Below are 20289 nucleotides of genomic sequence, written 5' to 3'. Positions count from 1 at the left end.
CCTAGGCCATCATTGAAAATAAGTTAAAGGTAAAAAAAATAAATGCACCAGCTTTAATGACCACTGTCATGAATAAGATACAAATGTGGCAGGATAGGAAAAAGGTGTGGCAGGATAGGAAAAAATGAAACACCTTGGTAATAGAACACTCAACATGGCAACACAGTCTTTGGACAATGCCCTGCAGACAGCAACTGTAGGTGGCTCCCTAATATACTTTATTTTGATAAGCAAGACATGCATGACAACTTTAAGATACTGTTAACATTTAGTCATGAAAAGATGAAGGCATCATATCTGGTTTTACAGCATTTATTTAGGATCTCCTTAAAAGTTTGAGAGTTTCCTAATTGTTAGGAAACATCTCAAATGCCTGAACATCCAGGCTGCAATCATAATAGTTAATGGGGAATAAGAGTATCATGCAAGCACTCAACTCTGTCTCACAGACACAAGGTTAGGATGAGACCTGGCACTGCTAACAGACAATGGTTAAAGTTGACTATTCAAATATTCAACAATCAAACTTTTGCACAACCATGAAATAAAATGCTATTCAAGGTAAATCATTGTAAAAAAAAAAATAAAAAAAAAAAAGTATATATATACACACATACATACATACATACATACATACATACATACACGTGTTGGTACATTGAAAAAAGCATAACCAGTAGAAAACATGGACTAAAAGCATCAACTACAATGTAATCCTGCCATAATAGAAGAGCTCACTTTCAATTTATTTAATATTTTGTACAATATTTATCTCACAGAGAAGTTTAATTGTAGAGACGTTATCGGTGTGTTAATGACTGGGCAGCAAACAAAGTCTAACACTGAGGGATTGACTGACACCAGATAAAGTTATGACAGTACGTGAATGTAATTCAGCCTGCAACTTCAGGGTGTATTCATTTACTGAGCCTGAGATCATCTATTCCTGTGTATAGGTGTGGCTCTCTCTGTCTGTGTTTATGGTTGTAAGAGCATTTGTGTCTGCGTGTGTGTGTGTGTGTGTGTGTGTGTGTGTGTGTGTGTGTGTGTGTGTGTATATATGTATGCAGGAACACTTCTAGTTGTCTGAGTCTAAGTCACTTTCTCCCCCGATGGACCTGAACTCTTCGCTGTCCTCCTCATCCTCACTCAGCTGCACCTGGGACAACACACTGGGACCTCTCCTCCGAGCTGCCTCTTCCTCCTCTTCCTCACTTATGCCGTAGCCCTCTCCATTGCCCATGCTGGAGGTCTGGGTGTGGGTCTGACCCTCATAACTCCCATAACTATGGGGAAGCGGGGAGAGAAAGAGAGGGAAGGGTAAAGTATGGGTTAATAGGGCCCAAGATCCAAACAACGATGCAAATACACCTTGTACTGTATATAATGTGTCGGCCATGGTGTTGTACCTGACATTACTGTCCTCCAGGTGGGTCTCATCCGGCAACTCTTCCCCGTATGACATCATGCTCTCGTCCTGCTCCAGGCCCATGCGGGCCGTCTCATGGTGGGGTCTGGGAGGGGGCGGGGGACGCACCTCGACCTCTCTGTCTGAGTCACTGCCACTCTCTGACAGGTGGATAGCTGGGGCAGGACAGGAGAGGCAACACTGTTAGAACCTCACATTTCAAACACAGTCCCTAATGTACTCCAGAAATCCTCCAATCATAGGATGTAGATTTTAAAGGGAAAGTTCACCCAAATGACACATTGGTTTCCTTACCCTGTAAGCAGAATATGGACAGGGTATGACAGCAATCCATGCTTTGGTTTAGTTTCCTTGCTACTGTTTCCACATTTGTAGCACAAATCCCATTAAAGTCATGGGACAGATATTAGCATTTTTCATGCATCATGTCCAAATCGTCTGAAAGCATCTAAAATTGATTGTGAAGCTCAACAAAGTCACAGATCATTTTATCATGATATCGGTCCCATGACAAATGCTGAAAAAGAAATGTGGAAACAGTGGCAGGGAAACTTGGATTGATGTTATACCGTGTCTATAGACTGCTTACAGGGTAAGGAAACCAATGTGTCATTTTGTCATTTGGGTGAACGTTTTTTACCCAAAGCACATCTCTATTCACCATCTTACTCCATCCTATGACAAGCTCCACCCTAGTGTGACTCACAGGAGAACGGGTTGTCTCCCTCCTCTTCGCTGGCGTCATCCTCTCCGTCTGACATGAGCAGGTCCTGGTACAGCACGCTGGCCTGGGCTGGCCGACTGGAGCCTTCATCCTCGTCATAATCATCATCCTCATGGCCCTGCAGCCTTCTGCGGGGCGGCAGCAGCAGCATCTCCTCTTCATCCTCCTCATCCTCCAGGTCTCCCTCGCCATCCTCTGCCTGCGGAACAGGTCATCATCATCAAAATAGCTAATTTGCCTGAACTACAGACTGTCTTCAAATCTGCCATTTCTCTCTTTCAAAAACCATCTCTCTGTTTCTTCATGATCTTAGTCTTACAGGAGCTGGTGTCTTGGGCTTCCCGTCGTCATCCTCCTCCTCGAAGCCCTCGATGTCCACGTCCGACTCCTCCTCTCCTAGCCTTCTATGACGACCCTGGAGACACACGGAGAAGTTAAGCGACACTAAGACCGGAAAAGATACTTCTGGGGAAAGACAGTGATAACTTGTGAAGCAATGGAGATGCCTGAAAATGTATAATTGGCCAGGCAAACAGAATGCTAGTATGACAGGCAGTAACAATTAGGAGCAAAAGTAACATACAAGCGAAACTGGCAGACAAATGAACCAAATTAGTTATGGGAAGGAACCATCTTTGTCTTAGGAATGAAAAGCACAAAGGGATCTTAGAATGGCTCCTAGTTAGGAGGAGCATGCACCAGTCAGGATCCACACTGTGGGAATGCAGAGGGAAGAACTGGAAGGGAGGACCAGGTGAATGTGCAAGGAGGAACGGGGGGAATGGGAGGGGAGAGGGTGGTTAAAAGCCAGGTGACCCCTGGATGAGACAGATGCCCGTTGCACTCCTGGGTGATCTCTCTCCGTACCTGCCCTACCCCCCTCTTCTCTGGAACAGCCATTAGAGATGCCTCAACCTCAGAGAAAAGGCTGGTCTCTCTGTGCAGGCTCACAGAGGCACTGCTGTCAAACACATCAGCAGGCTGCCCCCCCCCACCCCGCCCCCACCACACACACACACAGAGAGAAAGGAAAGAGGGAGAAGAGATAAACACATGGTAGGAAGGAGAATATACAGTGCCTTACAAAAGTATTCATCCCCCTTGACATTTTTCCTATTTTGTTGCATTACAACCTGTAATTAAAATGTATTTTTATTTGGATTTCATGTAATGGATATACACAAAATAGTCCAAATTGGTGAAGTGAAATGGAAAAAATGACTTGTTTCAAAAAATGATCAAAAATAAAAACGGAAAAGTGGTGCGTGCGTATGTAATCATCCAATTGAGAATCTGTGGTATGACAAAGATTGCTGCACACCAGTGGAACCCATCCAACTTGAAGGATCTGGAGCAGTTTTACCTTGAAGAATGGGAAAAAATCCCAGTGGGTAGATGAGCACAGCTTATAGAGACATACCCCAAGAGACTTGCTGCTGTAATTGCTGCAAAAGGTGTCTCCACAAAGTATTGACTTTGAAAAGCAAGTTCTGTTTTTTTGTCTTATTTCTTGTTTGTTTCATAATAAAAAATATGTTGCATCTTCAAAGTGGTAGGCATGTTGTGTCCATCAAATGATACAAACCCCCCAAAAATCCATTTTAATTCCAGGTTGTAAGGCAACATAATAGGAAAAATGCCAAGTGGAGTGAATACTTTCACAAGCCACTGTAGAGACTAAGCCATAGATAAACTATAGAAACAGCTACTAAATTGACACATACAAGAGTGCTAAAGAGGAATGACAAGGCAGAGAAAGACTAGAATGTGAAGAGGTATATGTAATATGGAGGGAGAGACGACAGCAGACAGAGGTTAAAAAGTAGGTCTTTGGAGAAGAGTGGCATTCCCCAACTCTGGAGCAGGTGAAGGGCGTGTTGAGGTACTTTAAGTGGTGACTCTAAGGTCTTACTGTTAGTATCTGGGTTGTTTCTGGGCCATACATGGGACAGGAATATTGCTACCTGTGGTGTGTAGGTTCCAGGAGTCATGGGGTCCAGGCTATCCAGGTCTGCTGCATCCAGAGCTGCCTCTTTAGCTGTGGAGATGTCCTTCTCCAGCTGGGTCAGGTGCTCATCATACTGGGGAGATATCAAGCAACAGTCAAATTATCAAACTATCCTTGGCAGGGGCAACATAATGAAGCCATAAATATGATTCATCATCTGACAAGGCATAAAGATGTCAATTAATTATACTGAACAAAAATATAAACAACATGCAACAATATCAAAGATTTGACTGAGTTACAGTTCATATAAGGAAATCAATCAACTGAAATAAATTCATTAGGCCCTAATCTATGTGTTTCACATAACTGGGAATCGGTCACAGATACCTTAAAAAAATTATAATTTAAGTAGGGGCGTGGAACAGAAAACCAGTCAGTATCTGGTGTGACCACCATTAATTTGCCTCATGCAGCGTGACATCTCCTTCACATTGAGTTGACCAGAATGTTGATTCTGGCCTGTGGAATGTTGTCCCACTCCTCTTCAATGGCTGTGCAAAGTTGCTGGATATCTCTCGGAGGACCTGAGCCCTAGGACCATGCCCCAGGACTACCTGACATGATGACTCCTTGCTGTCCCCAGTCCACCTGGCCGTGCTGCTGCTCCAGTTTCAACTGTTCTGCCTTATTATTATTATTCAACCATGCTGGTCATTTATGAACATTTGAACATCTTGGCCATGTTCTGTTATAATCTCCACCCGGCACAGCCAGAAGAGGACTGGCCATCCCACATATGCTCTCTCTAATTCTCTCTTTCTTTCTCTCCCTCGGAGGACCTGAGCCCTAGGACCATGCCCCAGGAATACCTGACATGATGACTCCTTGCTGTCCCCAGTCCACCTGACCGTGCTGCTGCTCCAGTTTCAACTGTTCTGCCTTATTATTATTCGACCATGCTGGTCATTTATGAACATTTGAACATCTTGGCCATGTTCTGTTATAATCTCCACCCGGCACAGCCAGAAGAGGACTGGCCACCCCACATAGCCTGGTTCCTCTCTAGGTTTCTTCCTAGGTTTTGGCCTTTCTAGGGAGTTTTTCCTAGCCACCGTGCTTCTACACCTGCATTGCTTGCTGTTTGGGGTTTTAGGCTGGGTTTCTGTACAGCACTTTGAGAGATCAGCTGATGTACGAAGGGCTATATAAATACATTTGATTTGATATTGGCGGGAACTGGAACACACTGTCGTACACGTCGATCCTCAGCAAGAACTGGGATATTTTCAGCTTCTAGGAATTGTGTTTAGATCCTTGCGAAATGGGGCCGTGCATTATCATGCTGAAACATGAGGTGATGGCGGCGGATGGATGGCACGACAATGGGCTTCAGGATCTCGTCACTGTATCCCTGTGTATTCAAATCGATAAAATGCGGTTGTGTTCGTTGTCTGTATCTTATGCCTGCCCATACCACAACCCCACCGCCACTATGGGGCACTCTGTTCACAACGTTGACATCAGCAAACTGCTTGCCCACACGACGCCATAGACGTGGTCTGCGGTTGAGGCCGGTTGGACGTACTGCCAAATTCTCTAAAACGACATTGGAGGCAGCTTATGGTAGAGAAATGAACATTACATTCTCTGGAAACAGCCCTGGTGGACTTTCCTGCAGTCAGCATGCCAATTGAACGCTCCCTCACAACTTGAGACATCTGATGCATTCTGTTGTGTGACAAAACTGCACATTTTAGGGTGGCCTTTTATTGCCCCCAGCACAAGGTAGCCCTGTGCAATGATCATGATGTTTAATCAGCTTATTGATATGCCACGCCTAAGAAATGTCCACTAACAGAGATGTAAACAAATACGTGCACAAAATTTGAGCGAATTAAGCTTTTTGTGCGCATGGAACATTTCTGGGATCTTTTGTTCCATCTCATGAAACCAACACTTTACATGTTGCATTTACATTTTTTGTTCAGTGTAGTTTCATTATGACCTTCGCTTATAGTTTATCTTTCATACACACACCTCTGCCAGGGTCTGCTTGCATACGTTGACTATCTCCAGGGCCGTATTGGTGTAAGGGCTGTCTGGTCCGTTGTACTTGACACTGTTGGTGTGGACCAGGCTGACATCAAACAGGAACACATCCCGGTTCTGGTACTTGTGTTTGGATATGTTCTGTTGGACCACAGCACACAGGGAGACTTTTAAATAACACTAATGGTTATATTATACATATGACCATCTACCTGTATAATACAAATATTACCATCAACTACATATAGGTTTGATCCATCTTGGCATCATAGGGATCCAAAAGGGGTCTAGTTGTGGTTTTCCTCAAGGCTAACACTGAAGTCTCCTTCCCATAACTCACCTTGCGGACATTCTCTAGGTCCATGGGTTGGACTATCACTTTGTAATAATCTGGAACAAACTTCTTGTTGACTGGATGGTGGAACGGCCAAGACTGAAGAGGAGACAGAGGCAGAGTAAGGACAGTTATCACACTATCACACTGTGCGCTTGATTGAACTACTGGCAGAATTCTCAATATTTTTGTACATTTAAGAGCAAAGAAATAACTGCTCAGTGAAATGACTTCAGTCACAAAGAAAATACAAATAGCAGATAGTCTCAGTGACATCCAGAGCGCCCGAAAGAAAGCAGACACCCTGATGATTGGGTGGAGCTCCACTCACGTCAGGCACGGCCATCATCTTCTGAGTGACGATGTTGTCCAGGATGAAGGAAAAGGCCACCTGGTCATCATCGTCCAGCAGGGGGTTAATGGCTTTCTCCAGTCTCACCAGCCTGTCTTCCTTCTGCACAGGACAAAGGAATGTACCCGTTTAATTAAGTACTATTGAAGGCCACTTCCATTGTCTTCCAAGAGTTGCTGAACATGATCCTCCTCCTCCAGAAATGAGTCGGTGTCTAAAACCCATCCAGAATCCATCAGCGTGAACATTCACACGTACCTCTTTCAGTTTCTCATCACAAAGGTCCAGCATAGTCTGAGCCACCTGGGTTATTGGATGCTTGGCACCTGAATACACCGCAACAATTACAGTCTCAATAAGTTACAGAACAGTCGGTCACAGTAAAATATGAGTCATTCTCTAAGGCTTCAAGTGGTTTAGAGTTGTACCATTGTATGTCGCGCTGTTCTTGACAATGAGCTCCACGTTCTCTCTGAACTCTTCGCGGGAGGGGTACACACGCTTGCGCACATTCTCCCGTAGCGTCTGCAGATCCATGGGACGAGGGATGATCTTATAGTAGTCCTTCACCACCTTGGCATTGACTGGTGTGTGGAAGGGGTATGTCTGTGACAAGAGGTAAAGACAACCCAATTAGAGAGAAAAAAGTGTGTGTGTGTGTGTTTGTGAGAGAGAAACGGTCGGAGGAGTGTAGGCACTGTCTGTCTGTAAGCAGTGGGTTGTGGGTGTGTGTGGGTCTTGCAGTGTGCTGTAGGTGTGTGGGTGTGTGTGTCTTACATTGGGGTGATCCCGCATGTCGTTGATAATACTCTCCAGGACTGAGGACAGGGTGACCATGGGGTCAGTGCGTCTGCGGTGGATGGATTTGTGGGGCCTCTGTGAGAGGATGAAACAAAACAAAAACCACAGAGAGCTAAGGCATAACTATATAAATATATTCTCCAGAGCTCGCTTTAACTGAATAGTCACACGCAACCAATGCAAAATATGGTAACTGGCAACCAGGCTCACATTTAGGTAGTCACAGTGTACATTGTTCCCAACACGTCTCTTCTTCTTGGGGGGAAGCTGCTGTTTGGGGAACTTCAGCACCAGGGACTTCCTGCGCACCTCATCAGCACTGTGAGAGGAGACAACATGGTCCTTTACACAGCAGCACAAGGTAATATCCCTAACATTTAGACAGACGTTGAGAGCATAATGAACACTATAGGAGCTTTTAGTCCGCAAAGAAAGTGGAAAAGAAATTAGAACTATCCCCCTCTCCTGTCAGTGTGCGTGTGGTGTGTACCTCTCGATGAGCTGCTTGCCCAGGACGATCTTGGTTCCCTCCACTTTAATGAGTTCCTCGTTGTCATTGTGGATGACAGTCTTCTCCAGCTCCTCCTCCTGCTCCTCCGTCATGGCAACCGGGTTGGAGGGCGGAGCATTGGTCTGGTAGTACAGTGGGCAGAACTTGTTGGTTCGCATGTGCCCGATGGCACCGCAAGCTCCGCACTTCAGCTAGGGCAGAGGGGGTAAGAAGAGATGTAGTTAACAACCAGACAAACACTGTACATAACAATGTGGACTGCAAGTCACTGCATCACATCATGCTACCTTCACCGTAGTACACCAAACATTACGTTATCATGCTTATTATAAGCAATATAATATATTGCTAATAAAGAAAAGTGTGAAAAAAGTGAGGAAGGTTTATCTTGAAAGAAATTATCCTATTTTCGAGACAGCAGGTCAGCAGGAAAACAGACGGCAGGTTATGGAAAAGCAGGTGAGGATAGTCTTGGAGATGAATCATTATGGGCTGGCAAGCTTACTTTTACCTTGAGGTCTGGCCTCTCCTTGATCTTCTTGGCCTTCTTCTCAGGGGGGCTCTTGAACCTGTCCTTCTCCTGGTTCCTCTTCAGCCTCCTCAGCTGCTCCTGGATCCGCCGGCGCTCCTTCCTCATCTCCTCTCTATGTTGCTCGTCAAACAGCGCAAACTTCTTTCTACATTGGCAGAAGGCAGACAAAGACCGTGTGAGGTTGGGTACACTACACACAGACCAAACACTCATATTAAACACACACACACGGACGAACTTACATGAAGTCGTCGTCCTTGGTGGTTCTGATTCTGGTGTAGGCGTCTATGACGGAGGGTTTGCGGACAGTCTCACAGCGGACATACTCCTTGCCGTCCTCGTCTCTGAAGGTGCGGTAGATTTTGAGGCGCCGTCCCGTAGCGGACGAGTTCAGGCTGGTGACCGAGGACGTGTCGTCATCTTTATGGGAGCCCGTGGACAAAGCACTAGCTGTAGGGACACACAGAGAGAGATTTGACTTGCACACACACTCCAGTAAACACACATGAAAAAAGCCTGAAACGCACATGCACACACACGCCACTTACAGAAGCCCTTGCGTGCTTTGCGTCCCTTATGGTCACTCTCCTCTCCCATCAGCATCCTCTGCAGCTCCTTCCTTTCCTGCTCCTCCCTCTCTCTGGACAGTTGGGAGCTGGTCTTCTTGTTCTGCAGCATGTTCTCAATGTTCTTCCCCATCTCCTCAAAGTCACTGTCCTCCGCTGAGCTGCTGTCTGTGTCTGTGGACAGGACCTCTGTGGACTCTAATACTCTGGGGAACAAGTAGAGGGTAGAACATCACATCATCCCTATAGGAAATGGGTGGTGAATTATGATTATCTGGATAAAGGGGGAATGGAGGATGAGATGGCCTCACTTGTTTTGCAAGTCAAAGATCCTCTGGCACTCCTCCTTGTAGCGCTCCTGGTGTTCGGCTACAGAGAAGCGGGACCCGCGGGCAAATTTGCTCATGGGCCCCTCGCCAGAGCGTGCCTGCTCTGTAGACATGGTCCTCACCACGTCAATCACCTCCCAACGAGACAGCTTCTTTATCTGAAACGCACATATACACACAGGTTTAAGAGATTGATCTGACCTTCATACTTAGGTTGGTGGAAGAAATGAGGGAACTGAAGACATTATTATTATGTAATAATACCTCCTCCTCTGGAACACCAAACTTGCGCAGCAGCTGCTTGGCGTTTTTTAGTGACAGTCTTCTCAGATCAGCGTCTGTCCCTGTCACAGTCTTCTTAGCGGGTTGTGGCTCCCGGTCATCCTGGGCCTAAACACGACAAATAACAAAATAACCTTTAGCTCAGTAATAAATTATTAAATAATCATCAAAAAACAATTGAATGGTTATAACAGAAAATATTTTTGTCAGAAAGGCTACGAACGCATGACTGGAATTATGGCCCCCTGATCTGAGTACTGATCTGGCAGAAGTGTTTCAGTGCACTGGGGTAAAACAAAGAGGAAGTACCTTTTGTTGAGTGGGCTTGTTGGGCACTTTGACGTAGGAGAATCCCTCTCCACAACCTGTGGGGTCGGCCACCCCCATGACCTCCAGCAGACACTTCCCCTTCATGGCAGCGATGAAGGCTCGAGTCGTGTTCCAAGGGGCTGTGCGGACCTAGGGTGGACCACAGAGAACACTGGTGAGATCACAGATCATCCTTTTTTTCAACATCAAAATCAATGTTTTATGAAAAGGAAGCAGAGTAGCGCTGAACCTCATCATCAATCTTCATCTGGAAGTCTTCCTCGTTCTCTTCCTCTGGAGCAAAGAAGGACTTTTCACCATATCCAGCATCCTGGTGGAGAGAGAGAGAGAGAAAAGTTATGGTGTAGTTCACACAGTGCCATAATGAATACCAATATGACAGATAGGCTCTTTGTTTAGGTACTGTCAGTCTTACCTTCAGTCTCTGCTCTGCCACCAGCATGCTGTAGTAGGCACAACACTGCTCTGGAGACACCATGGCCCTGATCTCCTCCTCAGTAGGCAGTCTGAAGTCAGGCTTCAGCACCCACCAGTTAGAGTCCATCCCTGGGAACAGGGTGGGGGGGGGGGGCAAATGATATTAAATCATATAACAAATATTAACCATATTCTCTTAACTCCACCCTTATTACACCCAAATTACAGCTTTGTAAGATAATGGACGCGTGTCACATGAGAATTCCCCCTCTCCAAAGGTCTTATACCCTTTGGATATTTATTTTTATTTCATCAACTGAAGCGTCTTGTAGGCTCAAAAGCAGAGGTGTTGCAGGAGCAGAACAGCAGATATTAACGAAGGACCATGAAAACCTCTGGTACCTTACTGATGCTTTCCTCAGACCACACCTTACTTCCACAGTAAACTCCACATCCAGAATATTCTGACATCTCTCTTTCCTGACGCATGTCAGTCAAAGGCACACCATCTCTGAGCTCACACAGCTAAGCATCAGAGTCACTGCTCTTTCTTACACCTCAACACTTCTCTGAGATCACACAGGAGTAGAAACGTCAAAGGGATACTGCGAGATTGAGATTTAGGTTGTTTCTCTACTTACCCAGAGTCAGATGAACTCATGGATACTATTTTTATGTCTCTGCGCGCAGTTTGGGGAAAGTTTAAATCAGCATATCGCAATTGCTGGAAGTCTCCAGTTACAGTAGGCAGCTCCTCTTAAAAGCAGAGAAATTGACCTAACCACTCCAAAGCTGGGTGGTTGATCATTTATAGTCTTAGAAAGCTATACCTAGTAATCAATATTGTGTTAATTTGACTGATAATCTTAAGAAACAAGATTCTATCCACTTCCTCATTCTCTGTCCCGTTGGGCAGCGCAAAAGAGACAGATACAATATTGCGATCTCTATACATCTCTATGCGACAATGGAACAGAGAATGAGGATCTCGTTGATGATTATCAGTAGCATTTTGAGAGGAGCTGGCTACTGCACCGGGAGACTTCCAACAATTGCGCAAAGCTAACAATAAGATAACTTCAATAATATCCAAACTGCACACAGAGTAGTGCTGAGCGATTAGTGCTTTTTGAGGTCGGTTCAGTTTCGGTTCGATTAAAAAATAATCCCGGTTTTCGATTTCATATATATTTTTTTACTATGCATAATGTGGGTTGAATGCTGTAACAGAATAAAACAATTAATAAAACTCCAATGAAGGTAGTGACTACCCATTACTGCTTATCACTTATTAACCATCATTTATTCACATGACTTTAATTAAATATTTGCTTTATTTCATTACTTTATTATTTCATTTCATCTCTTTCGAGCTGCTGCCTATGCTGTCTGACAAAATACCTATAATTAGTAGTTCTTCAACGTAAATAAGGCATACTTTTATGACTGCTGAATACCAACTATCAATCACTTAGACCATGTATTTTCAGATAGCATGGTTAGAGCGTTGGGCCAGTATCCGAAAGGTTGCTAGATCGAATCCCCGAGCTGACAAGGTATAAATCTGTTGTTCTGCCCCTGAACAAGTCAGTTAACCCACTGTTCCTAGGCCGTCATTGTAAATAAGAATTTGTTCTTAACTGACTTGAGTAGTTAAATAAAAAATTAATTAATAAATAGCAAAGCAACTGCTTTCTATCCCTGATGATCGTGAGTTCTCTCTTCTCTCTGTCCCCCTGTCTGCTCCACACAGACCAGACACATAGATGGACGCGCAATGGATTATGGTAATTGTAGTTAATTACCACGTTTTCTGCACTAAACTATGCAGAATATTGGCCTGTTGGAAACTACAACTCCTTACTACACTGCATAGTTTGGACTTGGTCTGATTTCTTTCTTCAGAAACTGCATATCCAGCTCACAGAAAAAAAACAGAACGAAATGGAATTCAAATAATTGAACCGACGTCAGTCAGTTGTTTAAAAACAGAAAAATAGCAGACATTTTAGGTAATCACTCAGCACAGAGATACAAAATGGTCTCCATCAGTTTGTCTGACTCTGCGTACATAGAAAAATGACCTAAACATTTCGCAGTATCCCTTTAAGGGGAAATCAGGATTGTTTGTCCTTCAAACAATGAAGGACAGTGTGTCATACTGTACTACTGACAAACATGAGGCTATACGGTAGTATTGGGGTACGCATAGTCATTGGGGTTGCCAATCGTCCAAAATCCATCGCTTTCACACCTCCCTTGGAGGTCTGAAGACTTTTTATTGCAAAAGCGGTTTGAATGGTCCGCTGGCTCCCAGTAGCAAGACTTTGATTGGATGTTACATTTCATAAACCCTCGCCTCACATGCACGTTGGTGGTACGTGTTGTTTGTCTGTTTTGCCAGAAGTGTGCTCTATACACAAAATCAACATACATCAACATATTTTGATGGGTTTTAATCTGCAATTTCCCAACCATCCTCACGCACTGTTACACCTACAACACTAGGCATTTACCTACAACACTAGGCATTTGATTTGTTTGACGTGTTGCGTAGCGTCACTGATTGCAAGTCTCCACCCATATTTAGCAATTTTTCTGCCATTAAAACTTCCCCAGGCTTCCCGTTCTAGGGAAGCCTGATTCTCGATGAGGCTAGGGTAAGTAAGGTTAGCTGTTTCTACCTGTACGCTTGAAGTCAGCACAGAGTTTTAGGCGTTTGCGGATGCTGCTTTCTGAATGTGAGGGGAAGGCTTTCTTTATGTCCTCCATGCGGATTCTCCTAGGGCGATCTTTACTCTTCCAGAACAGTCGATAGATAAACACCTGCACAGAAGAGGAGACATGAGTATCGGCAAGAATGCATTCTTTAAGTGTGCTTTCTCTTGTGTGTGACAATGTGTGTGTGTGTGTGTGTGAGAGAGAGAGAGTGTGTGTGGATTTGCAGATGCTGTGTGTGTGTGTGTATCGCAAGGTATACCTGCAGGAAGTCTCTGATATGGGTGTTGGCTCGTTTGGAGTTGGGTCCAGGGACCTCATAGAGCGGACACTGCTGTCCAACCACAAAGATGTCCACCAGCTCTCTGATGAAGTAGCCCTGCCGTGTACGCAGCACCAGGAAATCTGTCTCTGGCATCTTGTGGAGGTAGATGGGGGCGCGGAAAAGGTTGTTCTCAAAAGCCTAAAAGAAAGAAAGACATGACAGAGCTCTACATTTTCTCTTTCTGGGTATCAGGTTCATTCAGAGCAAATTATTTTTCAAACATCAATAAATTGTCATGTAAATGACTGTAATGAACATGGTACTGACCGGGAGCAGCTGCCCGGGGTGCAGGGAGCCCAGGAAGGGAGAGGTGTGGCAGTACACCGTCTCTCCGTACTTACAGTCTGGAGCTCCAGGGTCCTTGCCTGGTTTCTGAGGAGAAACAGCCATGTTTCACGTTTATTCGATTTTAAAGTGCATTTACACATATGTTAATAACAAAACACAACTCATAGACAATAAAGGAAGGAAAATAACCACTGAGGTGGTTCTGTTTTTAGTAAATGCTAATCAATGTTGATACAAGGGAAATTGTAGTTGAAAGACTAGTGCAGTGACTCACTCTCTTGTAGTAGTTCTTGATCTTGGTTGCCATGCCGACTTGCATGATGAGCGGAGGGTATTCCTCGCTGTACTCTGCCAGAATCAGGTCTCCGTCTTTCCCTGTCAGGTCCTGAGCTGTCCGCATGAAGAACATGTCACCGCCACCAGAAGCCTGGCGTTCCTGCTCTCGCATCTATGGGCACAGAAAAATACATTTAACGCAAATCACACACAAACAGGGTTATCAACACACACAAGGATGGAGGTGGATGAGGTAAGTTCTGGGGCCTCACCTTGGCCTTCTTCTTGATCTGTTTGAGTAGGGGCTGTGCTGCGTGGGGACCTGGCTGGGACAACGTCCCAAACGAGTACTTCTTCAGAGAGGGTCGGTGGAACCCACGCAGCTTCATGGGTCCCATGTGAGTAGGGAAGAACGGCTGCCTCAGCTCAACTGCAGAGATGGAGTGCTGGAGGGAAAGATAGACAGAGAAGGTTACATACAACTACTGTGAACATTCAGTACATAGCTAAGTTTATCCTACGCTATAGTTAAGATTCTCCTCTTTAACTGCTGATCAATCTGTAAAGGAAGAGAGCTCACAGGAGAGAATCTAGTGCCCACCTGAATGATGTTGCCACCGAAGGTGCCCCTCAGGCCCTGCTGCTTGGGGTAATAGAACTCATCGTTGGACAGGTTCCATGGGTCCTTCACCTCAGGCTGGGACATGTTCTGTAGGCAGCAGACCAAACAGAAAAGGAGTTAACAGGCTAGTTCAGGGACTGCAGAATGGCATTTAAGATACAGATCTACGTTATGTTCTCTGTTTCAGTCCTGTAGTACCTGTTGAGGCTCCTCCTTTATGACCCCAGTCTTCCCCAGCAGGATGCGACTCTTCTTCAGTGCCGACTCCTTCTTGTTCTCCTTGGACGGGGAGTGGGACGTACGCTCAGACTCCTTCTCATCTGGGATTTCTGCAAGAGGCCAAGTTCAGAGATTTGTGGATAGATCAAAGCATTCAAAAGGTTACAGACCAAGATATTTCATAATATGTTGAAACTAACTGACAAATGGTGGACACACAGTTCACTAAGAAAGGGGCAGTACCTAAAATGATGTTCTCATCATTGGGGTCCAGGGTGAGGACAGGGGGTGAGAGCATGCGGTCCATGGCCTGGTCGTCCCAGATGATGTTGTCTTCCCAGCGCCCGTACACCAGCTCCTCATTGTCAATGGGGAAGATGGAGAACCAGGGGGCGTCATCTTCATGAGAGGCTGTGGCGAGACCAATAGGGAATCAGTAGTGATAGATGTACTCTTTAGTGGTACGTTCACCATGACAACTAACAGAGATAAGAAGGAATATGTTGTAATCTCACATTGTTCCTCATTATAACAGTCAATTACACTCGACAACAGATACCAGGTAAACTAGCCTCCTCGTACCATAATGGTCATGGTGGTGTTTGTCTCTCTTGGAGCCAGAGCCGATGGAGGGGGCTTTGGGCATGGGTGGAGGAGTGGGGGGCACCAGCTGAGAGTTACTCCTACACAGACCTGTAGTGTAGATAGACATCATGAATACCTAGATAACCCAAAGCAGACAAATACACAACAATTATATCAGTTAAGATTTGCCACTGTAGTCCTAAAACCCCTGCACGGTTGGGGTTTATGCTTTGGTGATGGGATTTCAATGAGGTAGGAATCTCCAGTGTGCAGGTCAGTCTGTGTTTATTGGTACTGGAGTGGAGTGGGTGGGTCTCTCACCCTGCTGTGCGTTGTAGGCATTGGCATTACGTGTCATGCTGGAAGGCAGCCACCCTGCCAGACTGGCTCGCTGGGTCTTAGTGCCTTTGTGTTTCACGTCCTCTCCATTCCAGATGATGTCGTCCTCCCACTGAAGCTGGGTGACCATCAGAAAGAGCTCGTTCTCCAGGGCCTGTTCATCCTTTTCGTCACCACTTCCCTCCTAGACAGAAAAAAACCACAAAGAACATGGTAAGTCTTTATAGAATGTTGTATGTTCTCTTCTAACTAAGAGTTGGAAGAAGGTGTAGCTAGAAATGGAAGATTGAGAATCAAAAAGGAGCTGAACTCAAAAACCAACTTCTCTGGTTGAAAACGGCCTATGTGGCAATGATATTGTTCTTAAAAAATTGTACTATTTGCAACATTTATTAAAAAGTGTAAGAACTATGGTCATAATTTGCAAGATTTAAGGAATCTAGGGTACGTCAGTTTTCCTTGGGTTGGGTTTAGATTTAAATTCTGCCCACATGCCCACGGCTGGCAGCACCCAAATAATCATTGATTTGGAGCACAGCTGCGACATAACATGAGACAACGAATGAGATGAATATCGTCGGCAATGTTATTTTGAAAGAATGAGACTTGTTTGTTATACACAACTTGTTTTTTTCCCAACTCAAACATCCTAACATTCGTTTGCGAACTTTAGCATCACAAACACAACTTTCATTAAAGATTCTGATACTCTAGAATGCAGGAAATGCTCTGAGCTTGGGATTCTTGACCAATCACGTTCACGTTGTCATGCTGCGCCACGCGATTGCTAAGCCATTCATCACATGTATGGTGGCTGTTTGGGATATTTCAAGAAAAGAGGAACACACCCACTTAAAACTCATTGCTTCTAGCATTTCTTAATGATGTGGAAAAGCGAGGCAAAATGAGTGAGTTCAGCCCTAATCCTAAAGCACCAGTGAAGTGTATGGGTTGTCAACCTCTTTGGGAGGTTGTGAAAATGGTGGTGGTGGTTCTGGCCTCTCCTGCTTCTCCTGCTCATCTTCCTCCTCCTCCTTCAGTTTGAAGCCATAGTGGAAACCACTTCCATCCTCAGGGACCCCCATCATGTCGTACCAGAGCTGGGCCGGACCATAGCGCCACTCTGCCACCTTAGGCCTGGACTCTGTCACCTTGTCCCCGTCTCCAGCGGTCTGAGAGAACTTGGACTCTACTGGGGCCATCATTGTGATCTGGGGGAAGGAGAGAGGGACAAGGAATTAATTATTGAGATTATTTTTTTGAGTATTTCATTTTCTAAGAAGAGAAAACCCATACAGAATTATACTGCGACTGAATCCCATTACTAAACCTTGTAAGCTCTCATAAATAAGCTGTGAAAAATATACAGGTAAATAACCACACAGTTTCACAGGGATTTCAAACAAGTTTTCACAGTTCTACATATCTCTGACTAAGAGATTGTTGCACACTGACCTCATCATCAGACAGGCACTGTTCTGGGGGTGGAGGTGGGGCGTATTCATAGTCCCAGCCAGACTTCTTCTCTGGTCCCTGCTGCTCCATGGGCTCAGCGCCCTCTGGTGGGGGTGTCTCTGGCTGGGGGTCGCGGTGCTTCCTCTTTCTCTTTCGTCGTGCACTCCGCCACACCGACGGCATGTTCTTCCCAGGGCCAAACAGTCGAAGGAACCGCAGCACCTGGATGGGATCAGAGGAGTGGATGGATAGACGTTAATTTATGCTCTCTGATATTTGGTGACCTATACAGTGTGTCCAAGGAGGACAGCTCACCCTTCCAGGCCTGAACTCTGGGAAGAGCTGTGTGACGCCAGGCAGGGCTTTGGCAGCATCCTTCTGCATGATGCCAGCCAGGGGCAGGCTGAGGCAGGTTGGAGGACCCCCAGACCCAGAGCCTGTGGAGGGGCGGTCCGTCTCTGACTCAGAATCTGAGGAGCTGCTGAAGTCCACTTTGTCTACTAGAGAGGAGGGAGCGATGATGGAGGGCAGGATGATCCCGTCTCCTTCATCCCCAACTGTGGAGAAACCAACAATAGCAGACGCTGGGGTTAGAGCCCCTCTGACTCTGAGTACTAAATTACTAGCATGTATTCTTGACATTAAATACATCAATATCCATGTATTTCTTTTCAGATTGTGAAGAATCATGCTTGTTCAATATAAGTACAACGTATCTTTTCACTGGCACTTTTGGCCCTTCCTCATCCATTCCTTACCACTTGCAGCCGTAGGAGAGGAATCCTCTTTCTTGCCACCAGGCGTGGGGAGACTTGGAGGAGGTGGAGGGGGCATAAGCTTGGCATCAATATCCTCACAATCCGCATCATAGTCATCCTCATCATCTGAGACAGAGAGAAAAAGTGTCCAGTTATCGGCCATGCAAAGTCTCTGATAAAGAGGGTGGAAATTAAATACCATGCATTTATCTGTTCTGGTACACTAGGGTATGTGCACTCCTAGATGGCTGTGTACAGTATATACATGGGTATGCATGGGTATTACTGCACCTGTTCTCCTGGTAGGCTGCAGGCTGCCCATGGCCTGACGATACTTCTTAGTCTCATCTTCAGCCACCTCGTTGATGTCAGAATAATCAACTGCATCGGCATCGTTCTTCACCCATCCTGCATAAGAAAAAGGACATGAAACAGTCACTCATTTATCACAGTATTTACAGACACACAACTTACAAACACAACTAAGGAGCATATTGACTGTCATGTTGAGCCAGTTACAGTTCCCAGCCACGGTACTACCCCACCCACAGCCTTACTTCATGCCCTTCGTCTTACCCTCTGCATTTGTGCCACCTGTGTCTCCATCCTCGTCAGGATCGTCCTCCTCACTGGCTGTGATCTCTGTGATGAGGTTGCCCAGGCCCAGAGAGCCCAGGCCAGCCAGGTGCTTCTTGGACTCCTGGGGTGTGGAAGGAAATTGTCAAACAAACATCGCATTTGATATGCCAAAGTGTATTGGAATATACCAGGTGTGAAAATGTCTGTTGACTTTATAAGTAACATTGCACCAAAGACATAGTGGACAAGTGAGCAACATAATAATACAAAACCCATATTCAGCAAATGTACATCTCAGTCCTGTTGTTAGGCATATTTTAGTGTGTGTTCAAAACAGTTGTGTTTATTTCCACACTATGCAGAATGCTTTATTCTTTTAACAAAATATAGTCACTCACAGTGTCCAGCACACTGTCTCCCTCCAGCTGACCATCTTCATTGATGTTCCCGAAGAGAAAGCCAGTGAGAGAGAAGGGGCGGTCTTGGTCTTCATCACTGTCTGAGTCCGACATCCTGAGAGAGCAATGAATGTCAATGTGTGATTAATCTATTCTCTCTTGTTTATATAGTCCTCAAAGTAGATTAAATGCAGTTAACTGAACAAAAGCGAAACTAGACATTTTAAAATACCAGTCCTGATTTTGTGACAAAGGCGGTGGCAAACCCACCGATGATAATCAAAACAAACGGGATGGAATGACAGACAGCAAAACATACAAACTAAATAAATAGGTATGTTGAAGGTTTGATCTTATTAACTTGCGTTACTTTTACACAGTTGGGAAGGCCAGTTGTCCTCGGATTAAGGCCAGTTTGATAATATCCTCGGACCCAATTTGCCGCTAGTTTGGCAAATTAACGTTAGTACCCTATGCGACCTCCGTTCACTACGCCAGTATCCACACGCTGTAAAAGGGTGGGTATCTCACCGACCCGTTATTTCGAAAGAAAATATATGGGCTTCATTGTTTTCAAATGTAGTCGATGCAGACAACACCAACCAACATTGAGCAATGCGCATGCGTATAGTTCATTTCCGCTCCATGAAGGATGGCAAGTAACGGATGGCCCTCCCGCTTTATTATTATTAAAAAAATGTTTACCGTTGACGCGTACTTTGTCGCCACCTACAGGATAGTGTATTCCATGAGCTATTTTTCATTATTTTTGCACAAGGCCATTCAATGCAACCACAGACTGTGTGAAAGTGCAGTAGCACACTGGCACAGTAGCACACTGGCCACGTGATGTTACCTCAACAACAAGACTAGTGTTGTTTAATTAATACGTGATGTAACAAGTTGGTGTTACCTGATGTTACCTGACCTGACTCCTAGCCCATAGGCCTTAAGTAACCAAGCTCACTGGTCTGAGAATTTCGGTGAACATCCATGGCTTGGGTTGTCTCTGCCTTTATGACATGTGTCTTGCAACATTTATCATGTTCATCCAATTAATTAGGTGTTAGCAGTGTTGGGGAGTAGTGAACTAGATTAACATAGTTCAAATAGCCATTTA

The 20289-nt window shown here is 45.1% G+C and overlaps 1 protein-coding gene across 3 annotated transcripts; it reads right to left on the bottom strand.

Moving 5' to 3' along the window:
• Nucleotides 1-296: 296 nt before the first annotated feature.
• Nucleotides 297-19823, bottom strand: LOC110537369 (transcription initiation factor TFIID subunit 1). Of its 3 annotated transcripts, XM_090192179.1 has the most exons (40): nt 19540-19823; nt 19170-19284; nt 18769-18892; nt 18484-18600; nt 18193-18318; nt 17750-17991; nt 17435-17656; nt 16939-17190; nt 15962-16163; nt 15638-15748; nt 15299-15466; nt 15035-15165; nt 14816-14923; nt 14487-14660; nt 14213-14386; nt 13918-14022; nt 13588-13788; nt 13292-13433; nt 10606-10736; nt 10420-10500; nt 10170-10319; nt 9843-9968; nt 9561-9736; nt 9232-9455; nt 8926-9133; nt 8657-8828; nt 8131-8342; nt 7851-7959; nt 7617-7715; nt 7268-7445; nt 7098-7165; nt 6819-6941; nt 6494-6586; nt 6142-6294; nt 4118-4234; nt 3021-3134; nt 2473-2568; nt 2136-2352; nt 1410-1584; nt 297-1286 (listed from the first exon to the last, which is right to left on the bottom strand). In XM_090192179.1, exons 2-40 carry the CDS (start codon nt 19281-19283, stop codon nt 1079-1081), a joined length of 5943 nt encoding a protein of 1980 aa, XP_090048305.1. In that variant the 5' UTR covers nt 19284; nt 19540-19823; the 3' UTR covers nt 297-1078. The 3 variants fall into 3 exon arrangements, with proteins under 3 accessions (XP_090048305.1, XP_021479036.3, XP_021479037.3); XM_021623361.3 differs by lacking the exon at nt 3021-3134; XM_021623362.3 differs by lacking the exon at nt 3021-3134 and having other exon boundaries at nt 8663-8828.
• Nucleotides 19824-20289: the final 466 nt, after the last annotated feature.

Source organism: Oncorhynchus mykiss, chromosome 12 (genome assembly GCF_057628025.1).
Source record: "Oncorhynchus mykiss isolate SJ-2025 chromosome 12, ASM5762802v1, whole genome shotgun sequence".
NCBI classification, from domain to species: domain Eukaryota; kingdom Metazoa; phylum Chordata; class Actinopteri; order Salmoniformes; family Salmonidae; genus Oncorhynchus; species Oncorhynchus mykiss.
This window is presented reverse-complemented; position numbering and strand designations above follow the sequence as displayed.